The sequence below is a fragment of the Lytechinus pictus genome, chromosome 1 (genome assembly GCF_037042905.1).
Source record: "Lytechinus pictus isolate F3 Inbred chromosome 1, Lp3.0, whole genome shotgun sequence".
NCBI classification, from domain to species: Eukaryota; Metazoa; Echinodermata; class Echinoidea; order Temnopleuroida; family Toxopneustidae; genus Lytechinus; species Lytechinus pictus.
The window spans coordinates 6,376,800-6,398,996 of NC_087245.1; the positions used below are offsets into that span (position 1 = coordinate 6,376,800).

At 33.1% G+C, this 22,197-nt stretch overlaps 1 protein-coding gene across 1 annotated transcript in view; it reads left to right on the forward strand.

Annotated features, from left to right (window-relative positions):
- Window positions 1-3,449: 3,449 nt before the first annotated feature.
- Window positions 3,450-22,197, forward strand: part of LOC129254518 (mucin-2-like) — a gene marked incomplete at its 5' end in the record, with an annotated part of 44,070 nt that continues 25,322 nt past the window's right edge. The window contains 15 exons of the mRNA XM_064095102.1: window positions 3,450-3,537; window positions 6,580-6,714; window positions 7,270-7,453; window positions 8,396-8,766; window positions 11,256-11,398; window positions 11,926-12,079; window positions 13,280-13,532; window positions 13,872-13,918; window positions 15,640-15,971; window positions 17,294-17,438; window positions 17,954-18,118; window positions 18,780-18,947; window positions 19,550-19,796; window positions 20,900-21,187; window positions 21,838-21,884. Coding sequence (XP_063951172.1) covers window positions 3,450-3,537; window positions 6,580-6,714; window positions 7,270-7,453; window positions 8,396-8,766; window positions 11,256-11,398; window positions 11,926-12,079; window positions 13,280-13,532; window positions 13,872-13,918; window positions 15,640-15,971; window positions 17,294-17,438; window positions 17,954-18,118; window positions 18,780-18,947; window positions 19,550-19,796; window positions 20,900-21,187; window positions 21,838-21,884 — 2,767 coding nt within the window. The remainder of the gene's footprint in view (window positions 3,538-6,579; window positions 6,715-7,269; window positions 7,454-8,395; window positions 8,767-11,255; window positions 11,399-11,925; window positions 12,080-13,279; window positions 13,533-13,871; window positions 13,919-15,639; window positions 15,972-17,293; window positions 17,439-17,953; window positions 18,119-18,779; window positions 18,948-19,549; window positions 19,797-20,899; window positions 21,188-21,837; window positions 21,885-22,197) is intronic.

A 22,197-nucleotide genomic window follows, 5' to 3' on the forward strand; every position in this document is an offset into this window, starting at 1 on the left:
CTGTTACACAAAATTTTATTGCAGATAGAGGTGGAAAGCCGTGCCAAATAACAATTGCAAAAACTAGTCGAGAGATGGAGCCAGGTTTCAATTATTTAAGCATCCAGGAAAAATCTATTTTTGATATCTCTATGTGATAGAAGTGAAGAAAATCAAATTGTACAGCAAGAAAAAAAATTGAAATCTAATTTTTTAGTAGAAGAAATACAAGTAATCAGTTGTCTCTCACGGCGTTTGATCCATCTTCTAAGCTACTCAATCCATCACCACGATGAACCTCTTCCACATAATGTAATTTTTCTTTGTTCAAACCTATGGACTCACAATGCTATTAATGTAAATAAGACACTTGACAAAAAACTAGTAACAAAGCTGTAGGTTTCATGAATTCAAGCATACAGGAAATATATTTGTTGATACCTCTGTTATAGGAGTGAAAAAAATCAATTGGTAATATTAGGGTAAAGCAAAAAAAAATCATCAATTTTTCCTGTGCACAAACATATTACACTTTAGGAGTCACAACGTTTCTAACACAGAATGACATCACAGGTTTGAGGTCAATGAAAAGCACAATCATATTTCCGAAGCCAAATAACTGAGCCATTCGCAAAATACTCAGCTTGCAAGCAGTGAAAATGCATAAACCTTCCGGACTGTGTTATGTAGTTTATAAGCTTCCAATATGAATGATTTGTCAGTTTCTTTTTTAGGTCTAGTCGGTGTCTTTAACAACAATAACCTAAAAAAAAAAAATCGTAGGATGTCAGAGTTATATTTCTAAGTACATGTTAATCAAAGTAATTACTGTAGTCAATTGCAAGGTAATACCCCAAAGCAAAACAAATGCATTCTCAAGGTAGTATGCATTCACATGTATATTCCATACAGGTATTATCAATTATGATACCGGTAATTCTAATGATAGTGTTTAATTTTAATAACACAAAGAAATGCTGAAAAATGGGAAGCAGTGCACTTACAGCTGGTCTGCTAAAGCCAGGGTAATTATGTATGCTGTTTATTGTATAGTGCTTAGAGACTTCTGATAAAATAAGTGTTACATGCTATACTGTAAAAGCAAGTATGATTATTATTATTAAACGAATCCATATGTATATATTTGATAATGAAATAGTGATATTCATGGGACAAACTGCAAAAATTGCGATGCTTTAATGATTATGCATAAATCAATTCAAGAATGCAAGTTTTATTTATTTCGATTTATTCATTTATACATTTGTTTTTGCATGTCATGACAATATACAGTGCGATCATCACAAAAGTAAATGTGATAATTTCAACATGAAAAGATGTGATCATTTACATAAATGATTGTACGTAAGTGGCAGACATTCAGCGGTATGACAATATAAGCATATGCTTGAGATGTTTTCACACCTTTCAAAATATAAAATACATATAAGAAAAATACTAGGAAAGTCAAACGAGCTAACTAAATGACTACTACAAAAAAAAAAAATTGTTCCACAATTATAAACACCAATATTTACACAATGTGTGTGAGGCATAATGATATTTGATATCAATCTTAAAGCTGAAACATACAGTACAACAAATATTGGTCTTGTGAGAGAATTACATCTTTAAGACAAGTATACTTTAACTGCATTTTTGAAGGAATGCACTGATAATAAATTCCTAGTAATAGTCTGAATAGGATTGATAACAACTTACCAGTAATAGAAGAACATTTTGAGAATATAATAAGAATGTTGATCTTAATCTGTAAAATACATATTCATGGAGAAAGGAAAATATAGGTTACTTTTACCTCACCAGGCGGGGGGGGGGGGGGGTTAATTGATGGGCTTATGATGTAATGTCCCCACTCTCCATTTTCATATTTCAATTCATAGTTATTTCAGATATTTCATACATCAGGGGATGGATCCAGGATTTTCATAAGGGGGGGGGGCACATTTTCCTGATGAATTTATGACAAGCAAATAAAAAAAAGTCCTCACTTTGAAAGGGGGGGACACTTGGGTAAAAAGACATATTTACATATTACAAATTTTGATTATGGCTCTCAAAAGCCATCTTTCACATGAAATCAGTTGTCAAACCCATTTTTACATTGCTTGAGGATAAAATTTGAATAGACAAATTTCATGTGATAAAATACAAGAGATATACAATTCGCTCATTGCATATTTATGAGGACATACATACATGTAGAACGTTTACACAAAAATAAAGAAAAGAAATATACTAACTTTATTTCTTCCTCTAATTATATGCTCCCATGCTCTATAGATCTAAGGTAGATATTAACTTATTGTTGATTGATATCTGGCCTAATGTAATAATCGGATGGACAAAATGAGATGTAATTAATAGATGCCAAAGTAATACAGCTGTCTGACATTTCAATGTGAGCCCTGCAAGATACTAAGATTATTTGGATTGTTAATAAAAATAATTTGAAGGAGATGAGGAACTATTTCAGTCTGAAAGCTCAAATCCCCTTTTAAGCTTTAACAATCAGGAAACTTGTGGCATGGTAAGTTTGATTAGTTATTTTACATGAATATCTTTATCTTGAAGAACATCTGCTTGCAGAGTTTTTACATTTTGACCTTGCAGAGTAGAGTGCCTGTCTATTTTAGACATATCCACAGACATATGGAACAAATAAAAGGATGAACTGCACACTTAGACGGCATGCACCTGTATTTGGATTTGGTGAAGTATTTAATTGCCAATTAGGCTCAATCAACATAATTACAATTGGTAAATAAGGAACATATTCCAGATGATAGTGAGTAATTTTGACAAATGTTATGTTCATGTCAGTTTTTCTATTATCTTCTTTACCTTTCAAGTTGTTTATTTGTTTTCAGGGAACTAAGCAAAATCAATGAGCAAATTTGAAAGATCAAACGAGGAATAAATAGCACTGGGGTATTCACATTTATTCCTATATAAACCCTGAAAACTCGTACAGAATGAGTGTAACCCTTTTCTGAGCTTTCCTCATGTTATTTTTTATCATTCATCTGGAGATTCAAGATAACAGATATTACGTTGAAGATTGGTATCTTCTTACGCGGCGTGGCTGCTAAAGTCAGCCAGCCAGAATTCAAATTGGTTTCAAAAATGGGGAAATCGACATATTGCCTGATTTTCCTAATAATAGTACTGTTTTTCACTGAATATTCTGATGCCCATGTACACTACAGAAGTCGGTAAGCTTTATTATGTTTCTTGGTTACTATCCCCTGATTTCATTGTTTCTATCATGATTAAATGATATTTTAAAATGTTTTTTCGATTCATGTCAAAGGATTAAAGAGTGAAATTGTAAAATAATGATAAAGTAGAAAGATCTAGAAAATGGCGCATTTGGGCCCATTGAAAAGGGAGAACAAATGAATGGTACCGTGACTCTAGAAAATTGACCAAATTCATTATAATTTTTTTTTATATGGGTTGATTCTTGTTTTTTTTTCAGGCCAGATTACTCTTTCTTTAGCAGCAGCGGTGACCGTAAACTGATTTTCAATAATCGTAAGTAAACAACTTCAGGTACATGTATCATACTATTATTATTGCATAGGAATGCTAAAACCAAAATGAAAAAATCATACATCCGGCTATAAAATATATGTTTTTCGACATTGAAATACACCTTTTTCGACTTAATTCTTGTTTGTTTGGAAAGCTCCATTGCAATAAATTACATGAGTTGTCGACACAAATTAATGGGACATGTGGAATGTAAAATGAACTAATGAAATATTATGTAATTAACATCAGCATCTCGGGCCTTTTGAGGAAGATTTTTTAACCTAATAATTGCTAGTAATTAAGGTATCATTAAGAAATACATTGCATAAAATAGCGTATTATATCTAATGGTTTGATATAATTTGATTCGGTTTTTCTTAGCTCTTAAAAGACTAGGAACCAACCTTGTTTGAATGTAAAAAACAACTTAAATCAAAATATTGAAAGCGAACAATCTTTTTTCTTTGTCATGGCTTGTGATATAACCATGCTCTCTAAGTACTTTGGATAAAACTTATTAATCTCCCAGTTGCTGGCAGACAAGGCAAAGTATCTTTAATAACTATGTTGTGGGTTAAAATGTCTTTACTCTCGCAGATTTTATCCAGCCCAAAGGATTGAATCGAACATCGAATTGGTCTAAGAAAATAATTCAAGATACATGTACTTAACCAACCTTAAGATCACCCCCATCGATATTTGTTTTTCTTACATACCATGTGACATGTATGATGCATGCCAGACATATGAAAACAAATGGATAAATATATTTAAAAGATGAAATTGAGTTTAATCAAATGTAAAAACAAAAAATATGATTAATCAGTGAATTTTTAAAGCTAAAAACGATAGTTGCATTGAAATGTCCATGAAATCGCTGTTTAGAGAATTTGGGGTCTTATAGAATATTGCGTAATTTCTGAACTGCATGTACTGGAGGGTGGCAGATTTGTTATAAAAGTATGTGCGTTTCACATTGCTGATTTATCACCCAAAAAAAATGCAGGGGGAATGCTCCTCCGAATCAGCTCCCCAGTTTTAATAGAAATTGCTTTAATTGGTCGTAACCGATTTTGATTCACCGATATGTTCACTTTGTTCTTGTATAATAACTTATTATTTGTTTTCCCATCCAATTTCATCAGAGTTGCATTTGAATTAATGAATGGGTGTTCAAGTTTGAACAAATTTTTTCTTCAACTCTCTGCACCCATGGTTCATTTTTGTCTCACCTGCATAGCAGAGTGAGACTATAGGCGCCGCTTTTCCGACGGCGGCGGCGACGGCGGCGGCGGCGTCAACACCAACACCAAATCTTAACCTGATGTTAAGTTTTTGAAATGACAGCATAACTTAGAAAGTATATGGACCTAGTTCATGAAACTTGGCCATAAGGTTAATCAAGTATTACTGAACATCCTGCCTGAGTTTTATGTCACATGACCAAGGTCAAAGGTCATTTAGGGTCAATGAACTTAGACCATGTTGGGGGAATCAACATCAAAATCTTAACCTAAGGTTAAGTTTTTGAAATGTCATTATAACTTAGAAAATATATGGACCTAGTTCATGAAACTTATACATAAGGTTAATCAAGTATCACTGAACATCCTGCTTGAGTTTCACATCACATGACCAAGGTCAAAGGTCATTTAGGGTCAATGAACTTTGGCCGAATTGGGGGTATCTGTTGAATTACCATCATAACTTTGAAAGTTTATGGATCTGATTCATGAAACTTGGACATAATAGTAATCAAGTATTACTGAACATCCTGTGCAAGTTTCAGGTCACATGATCAAGGTCAAATGTCATTTAGGGTCAATGAACTTTGGCCAAATTGGGGTATTTGTTGAATTACCGTCAGCCATAAATTTGAAAGTGTGTTGGTCTAGTTCATAAAACTTGGACATGATAGTAATCAAGTATCACTGAACATCCTGTGCGAGTTTCAGGTCACATGATCAAGGTCAAAGGTCATGTAAGGTCAAAGAACTTTGGCCACGTTGGGGGTATTTGTTGAATTGCCATCATATCTCTATAAGTGTATTGGTCTAGTTCATAAAACGTGGAAATAAGAGTAACCAAGTATCACTGAACATCTTGTGCGAGTTATAGTAGTTTTCAAAATCAACACTGCTGCTATATTGAATCGCGTGATGCAGGTGAGACGGCCAGAGGCATTCCACTTGTTGTTACTAAGCATTCAATGCCGTTTCATATCATTCCTTTTTTTTAAAAATTCAGTTTGAATTTGTGAAAAATATGCCGCTGCTAATTTTTAAACACTTCTTGTGTGCTTTTTTTAATTTGATCGCTCTTTTTGAATGACAAAACCATGAAATTGCCTGTAAATGAAATGAAATTGAATGAACTATTTGCCTTTTTTTAATGTTGATCTCATAGGTCATTCAAATTGGTTTCAAATTAAATGATTGTGACATCATTAAATTGGATGGGAAAACCTATATTTTGTTCGATATATGTGTGTAGTAATTTATTAGTCATATTTGATATACGTAGATCATAATTTACATTTGTTACAAAAAATACCATGATTTTGTCTTTCATGGCATGAGGACGTATTTTCAAATGCTACAATGCATATTTTTGGGTTACTTTTACCGGTAATTCAATGTTTTTTTTTTCACTCTTTCTTAGTTACTATCATGATTTTTTTTTTTAAATATTAATCTGTTCCAACTACCCACGAAGGCTCACTTCTTTTATCCTTCATTATTAGGAGTATGATGACAACTATGATGATAATAATTGAATAATAATTACCAATTATGAAATTATTATCATTGTTATTAGTATTATCATTATTGTTATGATATTAATTAGTATTATTATTGTATTATCATCATCATCATTATCATCACCATTTACATTTCTTAATGTATTTTTTCTTATGTTCTTTATTATTATACTATTAATGAATTTTTAATCGAATTAACATTCTATCATGAATGTCTCCATAATATTTGTTGTCGTCATTGTCACTATAATCATATTTTTTTTGGTTTTATCCTTTCATAGCTGCATTCAAACGTGTTGCTAGAGCAGCATCTCACAGAGGTAAACGGTCAAGTAATATAAATCACACGACTACAATCTCACCTCCTACGACCAACCTTCCAGTCACGACTAGCATACCAAGTGTTTCGGTTCCAGGTAATCATTACACTCTTTTGTATCAATCATACAAATTCAGCACCAATAAGAGAAAGGTGCAGTAATAGGCTATGATTGCAAATAAATATTTCATGAATCTTTATAATTTGTAGTTTCAGGTTTTTGGCAATATTTATCATATTGATCGTATGCACCAATGACCTTCAAGGGATGTGATTACACGCACAAATTATTTACTAATATTTTGTCACCTACATGTACGTACACAAAATGCGTGGTTTGGTGTACATGTATATAAAGACAGTCATTTGTAATATCACTGATTCGCACTTAAAGCTACATGTAGCCTCATAAAAATGTTATTTATTGGATTTCACTTTTCGCGCTTTTGGCCTGGCCCAGATGTACATGTACTGTCACTGATGCAAATACTCTTTAAATAGTACCGGGGTATATATATATATATATATAGATGTGTCTTTTTAATTAATAAATTAGACATGCAGGGTAGAATTTGAGTAAGCTCTTTTGCCAATAACATAACACAGTATTATTATTTTAAGATTTTTTTTCATTGTCTTTCACTCAATACAGGGATTCCAAACTCTGTGTATTGTAATGTATGGTCCCAGAGCCAGTACCGAACCTTTGATGGGAGGTTCTTTTCCTTCAACGGGCAATGTACTTATTTGCTTGTCACAGACTACCAGGAGGAATCATTCAAAATCTATGTTCAGAATAACTACCCTTGCTTTCATGAAGACAGCACAGCATGCAGGTAACTCATACCCCATCTATCAAATTTTTACCTCTAAAAAGGAACAAGATGAAGGTTTAAGTAGGAACATGAGTGTATAAGTAAGAGAAAATCAGAAAATTACCTGAAAACAGGTATAATCACCTGCCTTCTGAAAACTTGAAAACACATGTCAGTTGATGATGAAGTTGAAATTAAACATTCTTGACACCTTACATCTCGCTTCTAGAATAAAACATTGGGAGCTTCTCCAAGTTTTAAAAAATGACTTTAGGTCATTAAATGCATGGTAAATGACCAATTGAGTGCAGCATGTGAATAGGAGATCACTGCCAGGCAGCTGTGAATTGGCATCTATAATATTATTTTTCCCTGCCTGATGAATAAGTAAGTTTCTATTACTCTGAGAGGGAGCGTAGCGAACGCATGAAAAAATATTCAAAGCTAGTTTTTAATACATGTTTAACTCACAGAGCCCATGATTTTTTTTCTTTTCCGGATTAGGGGGATGTAGTGGCAATTAAGAAAGTGTATTGTTTTATGCAGTTACCATCTACATGCTTATAGACTGAGATAATTTCCTATTTTTAAAGAGCGAAACTTGACATCATTGGGAACTATGAAAATTTAACTACCAGTATGGCACAGTAACGCAAGCAAAACCGATCCAGACGGCGACCGAAATAGGGACTACTAATTATGCTCTTCATATATTTTTTCTTTCTTTCTGGTACTCTCTTTTTAAATATTTTTTTTCATACTTTCATTCTATATACCGGTACATTGAATAACGATTTTACGCGAGTAATAAATTGTGGCTTAGGCATACTGCGGGTCAAGGGGTCATTGTTTGGGGGCAATGAATATATGTTAGAAGCATGTTAGGGTAGATATTTTTAAGTCATTATCAAGTTTGAGTGGATATAATATTATTTCAATATTATTGATTTACTAACCATGCAGGGCTGTAGTAATTGACAATAGCGATCCCTACAATTTGATCTATCTGCTCCCCGGTGGAAAGGTACAATTTGACAATGAACTTGTAGATCTTCCAAGAAAAGTAGGTGGAGTGGTACTAGAGCAAACATCTAACTATATCAGAGGGAAAAGTGGATTAGGCTTCACAATCACCTATGATGGCAAAGACTCTATCACGGTCTACATCACTGATACTGAATTATTGACAAGCAACACGGCTGGTCTTTGTGGATTGTATGATGGAGATCCGACCAACGACTTTTTTATTATCAGTGCCAACGCTGATGAAGATCAAGCTACAGAAGCACACAACTTCGGTCAATTTTGGATTATGGACTTGATGGAAGAGAGAGGTAACGGATCTTTGTATAGAGACAATAGATCATTATAAAGAGATAACAGATCTTTATATGTAGACAATAGATCTTTATAAAGAGATAACAGATCTTTATATGTAGACAATAGATCATTATAAAGAGATAACAGATCTTTATATGTAGACAATAGATCATTATAAAGAGATAACAGATCTTTATATGTAGACAATAGATCATTATAAAGAGATAACAGATCTTTATATGTAGACAATAGATCATTATAAAGAGATAACAGATCTTTATATGTAGACAATGATCTTTATAAAGAGATAACAGATCTTTATATGTAGACAATGATCTTTATAAAGAGATAACAGATCTTTATATGTAGACAATGATCTTTATAAAGATAGAGATAACAGATCTTTATATGTAGACAATAGATCTTTATAAAGATAGAGATAACAGATCTTTATATATAGACAATAGATCTTTATAAAGAGATAACAGATCTTTATATGTAGACAATAGATCTTTATAAAGAGATAACAGATCTTTATATGTAGACAATGATCTTTATAAAGAGATAACAGATCTTTATATGTAGACAATGATCTTTATAAAGAGATAACAGATCTTTATATGTAGACAATGATCTTTATAAAGAGATAACAGATCTTTATATGTAGACAATGATCTTTATAAAGAGATAACAGATCTTTATATGTAGACAATGATCTTTATAAAGAGATAACAGATCTTTATATGTAGACAATGATCTTTATAAAGAGATAACAGATCTTTATATGTAGACAATGATCTTTATAAAGAGATAACAGATCTTTATATGTAGACAATGATCTTTATAAAGAGATAACAGATCTTTATATGTAGACAATGATCTTTATAAAGATATAACAGATCTTTATATGTAGACAATGATCTTTATAAAGAGATAACAGATCTTTATATGTAGACAATAGATCTTTATAAAGATAGAGATAACAGATCTTTATATATAGACAATAGATCTTTATAAAGAGATAACAGATCTTTATATGTAGACAATAGATCTTTATAAAGAGATAACAGATCTTTATATGTAGACAATGATCTTTATAAAGAGATAACAGATCTTTATATGTAGACAATGATCTTTATAAAGAGATAACAGATCTTTATATGTAGACAATGATCTTTATAAAGAGATAACAGATCTTTATATGTAGACAATGATCTTTATAAAGAGATAACAGATCTTTATATGTAGACAATGATCTTTATAAAGAGATAACAGATCTTTATATGTAGACAATGATCTTTATAAAGAGATAACAGATCTTTATATGTAGACAATGATCTTTATAAAGAGATAACAGATCTTTATATGTAGACAATGATCTTTATAAAGAGATAACAGATCTTTATATATAGACAATAGATCATTATAAAGAGATAACAGATCTTTATATGTAGACAGTAGATCATTATAAAGAGATAACAGATCTTTATATGTAGACAATGATCTTTATAAAGAGATAACAGATCTTTATATGTAGACAATGATCTTTATAAAGAGATAACAGATCTTTATATGTAGACAATGATCTTTATAAAGAGATAACAGATCTTTATATGTAGACAATGATCTTTATAAAGAGATAACAGATCTTTATATGTAGACAATGATCTTTATAAAGAGATAACAGATCTTTATATATAGACAATAGATCATTATAAAGAGATAACAGATCTTTATATGTAGACAATGATCTTTATAAAGAGATAACAGATCTTTATATATAGACAATAGATCATTATAAAGAGATAACAGATCTTTATATGTAGACAATGATCTTTATAATACATGTACCTACATCTGTTTAATGGGTCAGCCCAATGAACGTTCTGCTCAGAAAAATAGATGGGGGGGGGTCCAATCATTGTAAGACACAATCTGAGCTCTGTCTGATCAAAACCATTCTGGTGCCACTCAAAATATAGGTATTTTTTTTCCCTGTCAAAATAATTGGCAATCCTGGTGGTGTTTCATAAAGCAGTTCATAAAGTTACGCACAACTTTACGTACATGTATGACTGGAACATGACCGATCTTAGGTGCTAAGTGAGCTACATAGGGATAATGTGGCACAAGAAAGGTCACCAGTTGTGCGTAAAGTCTTGCCTAACTTTACGTACAGCTTTATGAAACACCCACCTGGGGACTGCTTCATGAATGTTGTCAGCACTAACAAGTTGTCTTCCTCAGACAGTTACCGTAGTAACAGTCAGAGGCAAGTGCTTCTCAGCCAATCAAATGCAAGGATTTCACTAAAATAGTCAGCACTGACAATTTAGTCAGTGCTGACAACTTTCATGAAACACCCACCAGTTGACAAAAGTCAAAACGTACATTTGACAGGAGCTATCCACACATGCAGAGCCCCCTTGGGTTAGGTACCGATGAACACACTCTACAGGATATATGCATAGTTAAATTCCAATCATGTTTTGGTGTTGTGTAGATAATGGACAGTGCCTGGAAACAACAGCTACAACCAGGTGTACTCAGAAAACTTACTTTGAGAGTGATGATGAGGAGGCCTTTGCACAATGGGTCCAGGAGCAATGTAGTCCACTTCAAGATTACTTCTTTGCAGATTGTCAGGTCAGTAACTCACAAATACTTTCAGGACAAATTTGATATTGATACTAAATAAGGAATGTATTGGCATTGAAAAATAATCCATGGGTCTGTTACATAATTGCAAGTGTATGATTCTCAGCAGTAGTGATGTTGCAGCTACCAATCATTGCCAATTGCAAGATCACATCTGAATCATTTGTACTAAACTAGTAAAACCTATTAACGAAACATCGATACCTGTTCATGAATCTTATCCTTTTTATTAATGCCTGGATGGGCCTACTTCATCTTTCAATTCTCTAGTCTATATGCATCTTATTAATATCAAATAATTTTCTTTTATAGTGGTACTGGAAGTGCGCCACTGAATAGGCAACTAGATTGATCGGCGCCTCATAAATGCTATATATTACTGGAAGGGAAAAATACTATCATGATATATGTCCTAAATGAATGATTTATTTCAGTTCACAGGGAAATAAATTTCCTCTTTTTCTTGGACACACTGTAGTGATGAAAGTATTCCATTTGTTTTATCCTTCAAACAGATAGATAATGAGGCATTTGTCATTGCTTGTGAGGAAGAAGTCTGTGAGTGTGCAATGCGTGATGAAAGTTGTAGGTGTGCTTCATTCGCTGCTTTTGCTTTAGAGTGTGCTCGGAATGGAACCGTGGTGCCCTGGAGGTCCCATTTTTCTTGCCGTAAGTAAAATGAAATATTGACATGCAAACCTAGTGTGTTTCAATAAAAAAGTTTACACTCTGAAAAGTGTTTTAATTATTTCATTTTCGGACTAACGAACCTTATTTCGTTTTCAGAAAAACGAACCTTCGGAATTACGAAATTCAACCTAATTTCGTTTTCGGATTAACGAACCTTCGGAATTAATTGAAATATTTACAACATCGGGATATTTTTCAGGTATATACATGGGTCTCAGTCTTTTCTATCAGATATAAGTATGAATATGACCAGGATTTTCCAAGGGGGCACATTTTCTGGGGAAAAATTTGAAAAGCAAAAGAAAGTTTTTACCCCAAATTAGAATATTTTGTCCCCCAAAAAAGATATTGGCAAGCAAAGGCATAAAAAGCAAAATCACCATTTTTGAACAGGCGAAAACAAACACACTGTGCTGTACCTGTTTCATAGTTTTATTGCATTTTTTAAAACATGGAAATCAAATTGATACATTGCAACTTGTTTGAACAACTTTGGTATCAACATGAACAGTTTAATCCCAGGTTTCTAGCTTGTTTGTGCCTGCTACAAAATCTGAGGACATAAAATCAATGTAAACAAGAGTTCATTTCAGACATCTTCAGCATTTTTGTTGATTATTTTGATCCTTTACATTTCATACATCATTTTAAGTTATTTTTCGGTCTATTCCTACCCAAGCATGACTTAAAGGGGAAAAAATTAAACCTATTTCATGCCGGCTATCCATAAAGCAGATATATCATGGAGGACGGGGGGATAGGCTTGTGGGAATGTATTGGACAACACAAAAATATAATCAAATCAATCTTGTTAGATAAAATACACATACTTGGTATTACTTAACCGTTCCATTATCCATTTTATTACTTTTTACGTAAGTTATTTTTCTCAAGCATTTTTAAAGTATGGCATTCTCATTAAAGCAGAAAATTTGTTGGTAGCCATTATTGTCATTCTACTGAAGAGACTTGCACCAATATAAAGATGTTGAGAAAGTTTCATGATATTACAAACATTTCATTTTATAGGATTTTTTTTCGATGTGTAAATTTTTTATACATACTGTAGTGATACTGATCCAGTAGATTCCTCTATCTCTCCAAAATAAAATCAAATTAACAATGCTAGCATTTCCAAGGTTCAAAGTTCCTTTACCATCATGAACTTTGTCATTGCAGCTTTTGAGTGTCCTGTCAATTCTACTAAAGTATACAATCAGTGTGGGTCTACCTGTGATGAAACACGTTGTAACTCAGTCCAGGTAGGATGTGAAACTGAGGATACAATTGGATGCCTTGAAGGATGCTACTGTCCACCAATGACCTATAAAACAATGTCCGGTGGGTGTGTCACTGTTGATGAATGTCCTTGCTCGTGGCAAGGTAACGAGTATCAACCTTCGGAACGTAACTCTGATGGGTGTAATGAATGGTATGTAATTCTTTAACATCTCATTCAGACTTCGGATGGTATTTTAAGAAAGAGTGGTATGTACAAAACATCAAACATTGCATGAAACTTAGTTTGCTCCTGGATTGGTCGTGTAAAAGACCCTTTAAACAAAGTCGTTTTCTGACAGTCCTGTGCTGATGTAAATAATTTACTTCATGTGATGTTAATCAAGATCCTAGAATTTCAACATTACTTGATCATGAACTTTTCCTAAAGTACATTCAATACATTTCTTTCAGCATTGAAGCATTAAATTATCCTAAGAACTTAACTATGAATTGATGATAACATTAATGGTCCATTTACTTTTGATTTCAGTACTTGCATGCAAGGAAAGTGGCAGTGTACGCAGAACGACTGCGGAGGTAAGAGATTATCTGTTCCTTGTACCTGATTTTGCACATATTCTTGCTAACTTTTATGATGTTCCTGACCTTAAGACATTATTTAGAGATATTTCACGATTATGTATTGTAAATTTCCTAAAGGAGATCAATCTTTTTATTAGATTTTAGGTGGGAAAGTGTTCGAATCCCAATCACAACAGGTATACCCTTGGGCAAGGTATTTTATTCCAATTGTCTAGTCTTTCGGAGGAGACTCTAAGCCGTCGGTCCCGTGTAAAGGAGAGTCACACCATTTGCACGTTAAAAAACCTACTCCTCTTTTCGTAAAGAGTAGGGAAGTTATCCCGGGGAAGTAGTTAACGTATTAATTTATTACTGATAATTACTAATTTATAATCCTGTTCCTTTGTAAAGTTGCATTAGGGTAATTTGTATTGTATTATAGTAACCTTTCCAGATTAACTGTCCGACACTTATATGACACGCATGTGTTGATAGTGTCGATAATTGTTATCAATCAATCAATCATGTACCTTGTAGTGGTTTACCTCGAAGTCCTCTGCAATTTGAAAGCTCCATATAATCAAATATTTAAACAAATAAAATCAAGGTTATACATGTAGACTGATTATGAGAATAATGTTTAGCCATTCAATCATAGTTTTCCATAGAATTATCATTATCATCAATTTGAATTAGTACTATTATTCAAATCAAATCATATATTTCCACAATAACATAAAAACATTACAAATATGTACAAAATAGGAAACAAAAATAATTGAAAAGGAAAGTGAAACTGAGTTGTTCAAAAATAATACAAATAAATGTACATTACTGTGAGGGAGCCAAAGAAGACAAAATAAGTCTTAAAATCAGGCACCCAACACAAAATAAACAGATAACTGCTATCAAAATAGACATTTCTTAACAATATATAGCATGTGAATATGGCTCTCATTCATAACTTTCAAAATAATAGTTAAGAAAAATCAACACATTCATTAAAAAAATAAAATAGCATTACGTATGGGGAAAAGAATTTAGAATGATAACTTAAGTAATGACGTAAACATTACACACAAAAAAAGAAAGAAAAAAAAAGATAAGTTTGATTTGTAAGCTATACTGTACTTTGTTAAATTTTAATACAGACATCTTCGATATGATATTTCCATGACATGAGTTCATCAATATGGATACCTAGAAATTTTGAATGATTTGTATGTAATAATTGAGTTCCATTCATGTGTAATTTAATATCCTTAATATCATAATTAATGTTACTAAATACCATAAAATTTGTTTTAGACATATTTATAACTAATTTATTACATTTTAACCAATTGCTTAAATTTTGCAGTTCATTGTTTAAAGTATAGGTTATAAAGGAAATATAGGTTATTATCATCATAACCATTTTTTTTCACATTCACTCAATTCAATTCAGTGTTATTTTTGTCCATTGGGATTTTTTTTTACATGACATAAAATACCTACATTACAGGATTAAATTATTCAAATACACCTGAATGAAAGGCAAATATTTAAAAAAACAATAATTTACTGAACGGAATGCATATAATCACTCTTTAAGTACAACTATTTTCTTTTATCATTATTGTGGTAGTGATGGCATAGTAGTAGTCATAATTGCAGGAGTAGTACTGTAACATTATCATTTCCAGTTCCCACATTGTGATTAACATCAAGATTATATCAATATCAATATTTTACAGCTACTTGTATTGTTAGTGGACAGGGCCATTACAAGACATTTGACAACCATCACTATGATTTTGCTGGAAGTGGAACATGCTCTTATGTTCTGCTAAAGGACTGTTGGAACAAGGGCAACAATTACTCGGTTAGTGTGGAAAACGCTGAATGTGGAATGGAGGCCGTATCATGTGTCAAGGCAGTAGTAATAGATGATCATAATGAAGAAGTATCTCTGAAGATTGAACTGAGAAGAGGTCATAAGGTTTTCATTGATAAGATGGAAGAGAAGCAGTATCCCATAATGGCCAGAAACTACTATTTGAACCAACCAACTAGCTCTCAAACAGCGGTAAGCTATTCTGCTTATATATTCATAGAAAATTCAAACCAACAAACAATCTATATGGCCTAGTTTTGATTCAGAACTTTACTCTTCCAGAGACATATTCTTTGATAACATCTTGAAAGAAGAAAAATGAGCTTTTGATCCTGCTAGCGAAAACAAAAAGAGAGGTGATAAAGATGGAAGTGACAATGCAATTGGTGGTGCTGTGAAGAAAGCTGTTTTTATGATGATATGCTTACTTGTTGTAAATCACCTTATTTAATTGGCATGGCAATTTGAAAGTGTCCTATACTTTTTAAGCCTTTAGCCTCTCCATTTGTCTATTACCTTGCATTTGATTGCCCTCCTTAGAAACCCTTGTGTGGTAGACCATATAGATGTAGACTGGAGCTACTTATTTCTGGTGGAGCTTGGTGTTTACAATGATGGACTGAGAACTCAAAAGTTATAGTGTTGCAATTGAGTTGCCATTGGTATCCAATCTGATTCAGACATTTTATGTAGTGCCTTTTCCTTTCAGTTACAAAGCACTGCACACACACTTCTGATTTATCTGTAGAGGGTCTATGAAAGCTGTTTCTAAGTTTAAAAGTAATACAATGGAACACTAATATTGGCAACTGGACTTTGCAAACATCACACAGTGGCTTCTGTTTTTAAACAACACATTTATCACATAGTGGGACATTTTGCTTCATGCTTTTTTCATTGTTTCTTTTAATAGATCCAAAGCAGCTAAAGATATCTATTGAATGAGCGTACCTGTCTTACTGGCTGTTCTTTACTGCATTTTTTTTGTTCCTTCTCTGTCTGTATCAGTATTGTTGTATATGTTATATAATTATTATCTCTATTATTAGTCCGGTTTATAGAAGATAAACATCTTTAAATTTCAATGCAGTATTCTTTTTTTCCTATAGGTTTCAACTCATGAGTCGACTTTTTTAATAGACATAGACCATGATATGAGCATCCTCTTGAAATCCAGATTAAAGGAGAGCTGAGCAACATGACTAGTGGCTCAAGACTTGCTAGGAAAATTGTTATATAAATTATGCATTTGATACTATAAAAAGTCCTTTTGAAATTGGACTTTAGTTAACCCCTTTTGTTATATGTGAGTTTTCTTTGTCTTAACTATACACAGGGCAAAAATCTATATGAATAGATGTATGGCAAGGTCTTTCCTTCACCTCTTGTAATATTATGGCCCAATGATAAGATTGGATGAATTTCACGTACATGATACATAGATCCTTGGGCCTCCTATAGGAGCAGATTCTACCATCCTATATACTTGCACTATTTGTCTTTGTTTCAAACAGGTCATTATGCCCAATGGTATAACTATACTGTTTGATGGTTATGACCAAGTGACATTAATGGCTGATGAAAGGCACCTGAATACTACATGCGGTCTCTGTGGTACATACAATAACAACCATCGTGATGACTTCTACACTGATGCTGGTGCGTATATGAATCTCAATTTAGTTGATATTTAAAACGTGTGAGTGGGTTGCGAGGGTTTGGATGTGAACGTGTTTGGGGGTGGTGTGAGAGTGTTTGTGTCTGTACAATGGGGTGTTTTTTATATGTTTGGATGCCAATATATGTGGGGTGTGTGTGTGTGTGTGTGTGTGTGAGAGGGGAGTGTTTTAGTGCAGGGGGGGGGAGGGAGGGCTGTAGTTTGTGCAATGTGGGTGAGTTCGTACGTGTAGACGAATGCATTGTTTTTTAAATCATGACATGTTATATATGAGATTTTCATTTAATTTAGGCATAAGCTTTACTGCCTCTCCAAGTATTTATGTTTGCTGTATAAGACGTTTATGTCTATTAAAGTTAATGTAGTTACAATGGAGGCATTTCCTTCACCTGAAACTAGATGACATCAGTCTGTAGAGGCTGGATAGAGGTATCATATTGCATAGTCTGTGACTATACTTGGATGTTCATGTTCTTTAATGTGTGTCTTTTGTTAGGTGATGTTGAAACTAATCCTACCTCGTTTGGTAACAAATGGAAGGCATTATCCTGTCCTGATGCTAAAGACGACACCATACCTGATCCATGTGATCTCTACTCACAGAAAGAATTCTTTGCTTCTAAAGAATGTGGTCGACTCCTCTACGATAATTCATTTGCATGTACGTAGTTTCTTTACCTGTATTTAGTTTTTATTATCAGTATTGTTCTTATTGCTATTAAAGAATGATTTATGAGGGTCAGGAAATAGTTTCAAAATAATTTAACCCATGAACTTTGAAATGATGTGAGCCTGTTTTGTGTAGGGCATTTTTTCTTTTACTTCGCTAGATAGATTAACTATAAATGGAACTGTTTATTTTTCTGGTTGTTGATAACTTTCATATGAAGTCATATTTTTTTAGAGAGATATATACATTGTAACACTCCTATCAGAGGAACCACTGATCCCTTTCACTAAAAATATCTTGAATTTTTTTTTTGAAGGTACATTAACTCTCTTTAATTGTGAATATACTTTAATTTTGTATAACATCTTCATATGGTTTTGCTATGAGCAATTTACATTTAGATCAGCTGATAGATAACCCACCATTGTGCAATGTTACTCCTAAGATGTTTATACATACTTCTGGAAAAAGAAGAAGAAAAAACATAGAAGGGGAAGAAGAGAAGAACAACAAGAAGAAAATAGAAAGTAACTAGTAGGGTGACTTTTTTTTTAAATTCAAGTTTTAGAATTTCCTTTTAAAAATCTAATCCTAAGTCCAAAGCTAAATCTCTGCCTCAACCCATTCAGATAATTTCTCATATCTGGTACAGATTGTCGTCAATTTGTGGACCCTTGGGAGTACTATGATAAATGCCGTCATGATGTTTGTAACTGTTTGAGCTCCGACAATTGTGAGTGTTCTGTATTTTCCATGTATGCTGCTGAATGTGCACACAGAGGTGTAGTAATCGATTGGCGGACTTTTACTCCAAGTTGTGGTGAGCTTTTAACTTTGATTATTTTAAGCTTTATTGTCCACATGTTTGTGGTGTTTGAGATATCATTGAATGGATCACCTTGCTGTGAATATGCAATTCAGAATTTGACGTAGGCCATTCCATCTCCACTCCTCAAAAATATCAAGTACACATTTGATTTTGTTTGACATCTTAGGCGCTTCACATAACAAGGTGACTTGTTTGAATGCCCCTAGATGTTAATCGCCAATGGAACCGATGCTAGTTGTTGTGGGTTGTAATAATTCTTTGAAATGCTTTGAGAAGACGTTGACGATGTCAGAGCTGTACAATTATGTTGTTAATTGTTTTAAATAATATACTCAATAGAGCACAAAGCTGGTTCTCATCATCCAGGTACTAAATTCAACCTGTATATGATTTCAAATTTCACAAAACGATCAGTGAATTGTCTGGTATAAGATCATTGCACGAGGTTGCATGGTTTTAGCTTAATGCCTCCTCCTCAGAGGTGTAATTTTTAATTCCCATATTTATGATGTACTGGTCTGTATCATTTTGTTGATTATCCTACTGTAAGTATTAATAAGTGTACTCCAACCCTGGTTCATTAATTTCTGCAGAGATGAAGTGTAAGGCTGGAATGATATACGAACCATGCCATCCAATGTGCCAGACATCATGCAGGGCGATTTCATTTGATGACACTGTCTGCAGTGATACCTGTATTGATGGATGTGCCTGTCCTGATGGTTATGTCATTGATGAACGTGGGGAATGTGTACTAAATGATCATTGTGGTTGTCTTGATCATGACACAAGAGTGTTTCACACTCACCAAGCACAGTTTGACAAAGGATGTGGTAGCTGGTAAGTAGATTGTTGATACCCCAGGGGTCTGTAATACAAAGATTTTTATCAATTGCAAGTGTCGTTTCAAAATGTAGGTAGTCATTTTTTTCCAACCTAGGAAACTGAATTAATTTTACCATACATTAAGAACACACAATGTGGCTATTCAGAAAGAAAATAATTTAGTTCAATAGCGATTTCAGTTCCAATTAGAATTGATAAAATAATGATGCAATGGTGTTATCTGAGATTATACTATTAAATTTGTGTTTGATTGGTTTAATAATGTAAGATGCAGGGGTATTAAAAGCAACACATACTTTTAAGGAATCTATCTAAACTATAGTGAATGCTTTCCTATTTGAAGGGAATAATGACAGTAACCGCTCCCCCCCAAAGTTTTTTCATGATTTTAGCCTAGGAGGGAAGATGTACTTTAATCATTTTAGATCAGCTTGTCCGATCATATCCACCAGCCCTACAAAGTTACAAACTTAACAATGTAAAAACTACTCCCTGTGTTGTCCAAATGTGTTTAGGGTTTTTTATGGAGTATTATGTGATTCTGTAATGGTAAACCCCAATACATGTACATTCTATATTTTTTTCAACATTAATGTAGGTCTATGATTTGCATTTAAAAAGATATATGGTCGTAGGATTGTAGTTGTAATTAACATTCAACTTTGGATCACTAAAATCATTACACCATAGTAAGTTAGTGGTGTCTTCATCTCAGTATGTGACAACTCATTTAAAAAAGAAAAGTCACCTGATGGTTTTTACTTAGCTGTATGCAGAACAAGTAGAGATATGATGAGATTTTTTAAGGGGCATATGGGGAAAAATGAAAGTATGTAAGCGCATAAAAATTGTATAATTGATTATTGTAGGCAAATAAATGTGTAATAAGATTACTGCTATTATCATCATGATTATTACATGTATTAGTAGCACATGTCATAACTTTGTGCTTCAAAGTAAATTTGGAAAGATAAACATGCAAATAAATCATGTACATAGTCCTTCATTAGATCAATATATTTTCCATCCTTGTTTATTATGTATGATTTATTTTATGTATTATATTCATGCATTTATTCAATATCTATTGTATACAGCAAATGTCTATCTGGAGAGCTCAACTGTACAGATGTTGACTGCCCAAGCGATATGTGCTCCTTCAATCAAGAGTATGACCCTTGCCCTCGTCCATGTGAGAAAACATGCCAAAACATGCACAATTTTGATGATTGTCAGATCACCTCATGCCAAGGAAGGTGTGTGTGCACTCAAGACACAGTATGGAATGGAACTAACTGCATTGAGCCATCTACCTGTCCTTGTCACCATGGTGGTCAAAGTTATCCTGAAAACCACATCATTAACACATATGATTGCCGCAAATGGTACGTTATTTAACGGTCGTAGTAAACCGGGGAACACTTGTCAGATTATGACAAACATTGATAGAGAACCACTTTTAAAGTACATGTATAACTCACCATTTGTAAACATTGAATTCCTCTTAATAACTGAAAAGCTGACATTGCACTGAACGTGCATACGTTGCATATCATTAAAACTATTTCTAAATCTACTTTCCTGAGAGACTTCAATACTTCAGAATCTCCCATAAATGTTTTGTAGATAATGACCGTGATGCTTGGGGTTATCATATAATCCGGTAGTGCTATTTGTTTTTTATGTTGAACCACTTCTGGTCATAGTGCTTTTTCTTCTTATTGCAATACTTCTATCATATGTACATGTACATTCACACCCTTACACAAACATATATATATATATATATATATATGTACACGTAAAAGAATTCAGCCACAGGCCATTAGGCCTATAGACATACAATTGAAAGCTACGTCTAGTGTCCATGCCTGAATTCTTTTACGTCTACATAGACACGATGTGCAAAGGGCCCTCTTCCTTATGTATGTATGTATGTATATAAAATATTATCAACATACATATTTGAGTATTGATTTTATAGAATTTTATGCTATATTTTAAATTGGTTTACCCTTTTGTCTTGGTCTAACAGCATTTGTGTCAATAACAAATGGGAGTGTGAAGAATTTTCTTGCTATGGTAAGTTAAGTGTGTGGGTGCATGTGTTTATATATATATATATACATGTATATATATATATATATATATATATATATATACACAACAAAAAAAGTAAGTCCCCCCTTAAACAAACATCAATAATTTCCGAACCAATGCGAGTTTTTAATATATTTTTACATGAGCGTGTAGGTAATTTTATAAGCTACCCTCTGAGTAAACGTTATGGACGTATTTCACTTCATGCTTCAGTGAGCACCGTCAGAAGGCAAAAATGTCACTTTTCAAAAGTCACAAGCCAAATATCATGACTTTGATTCTATTTTATTGGAAC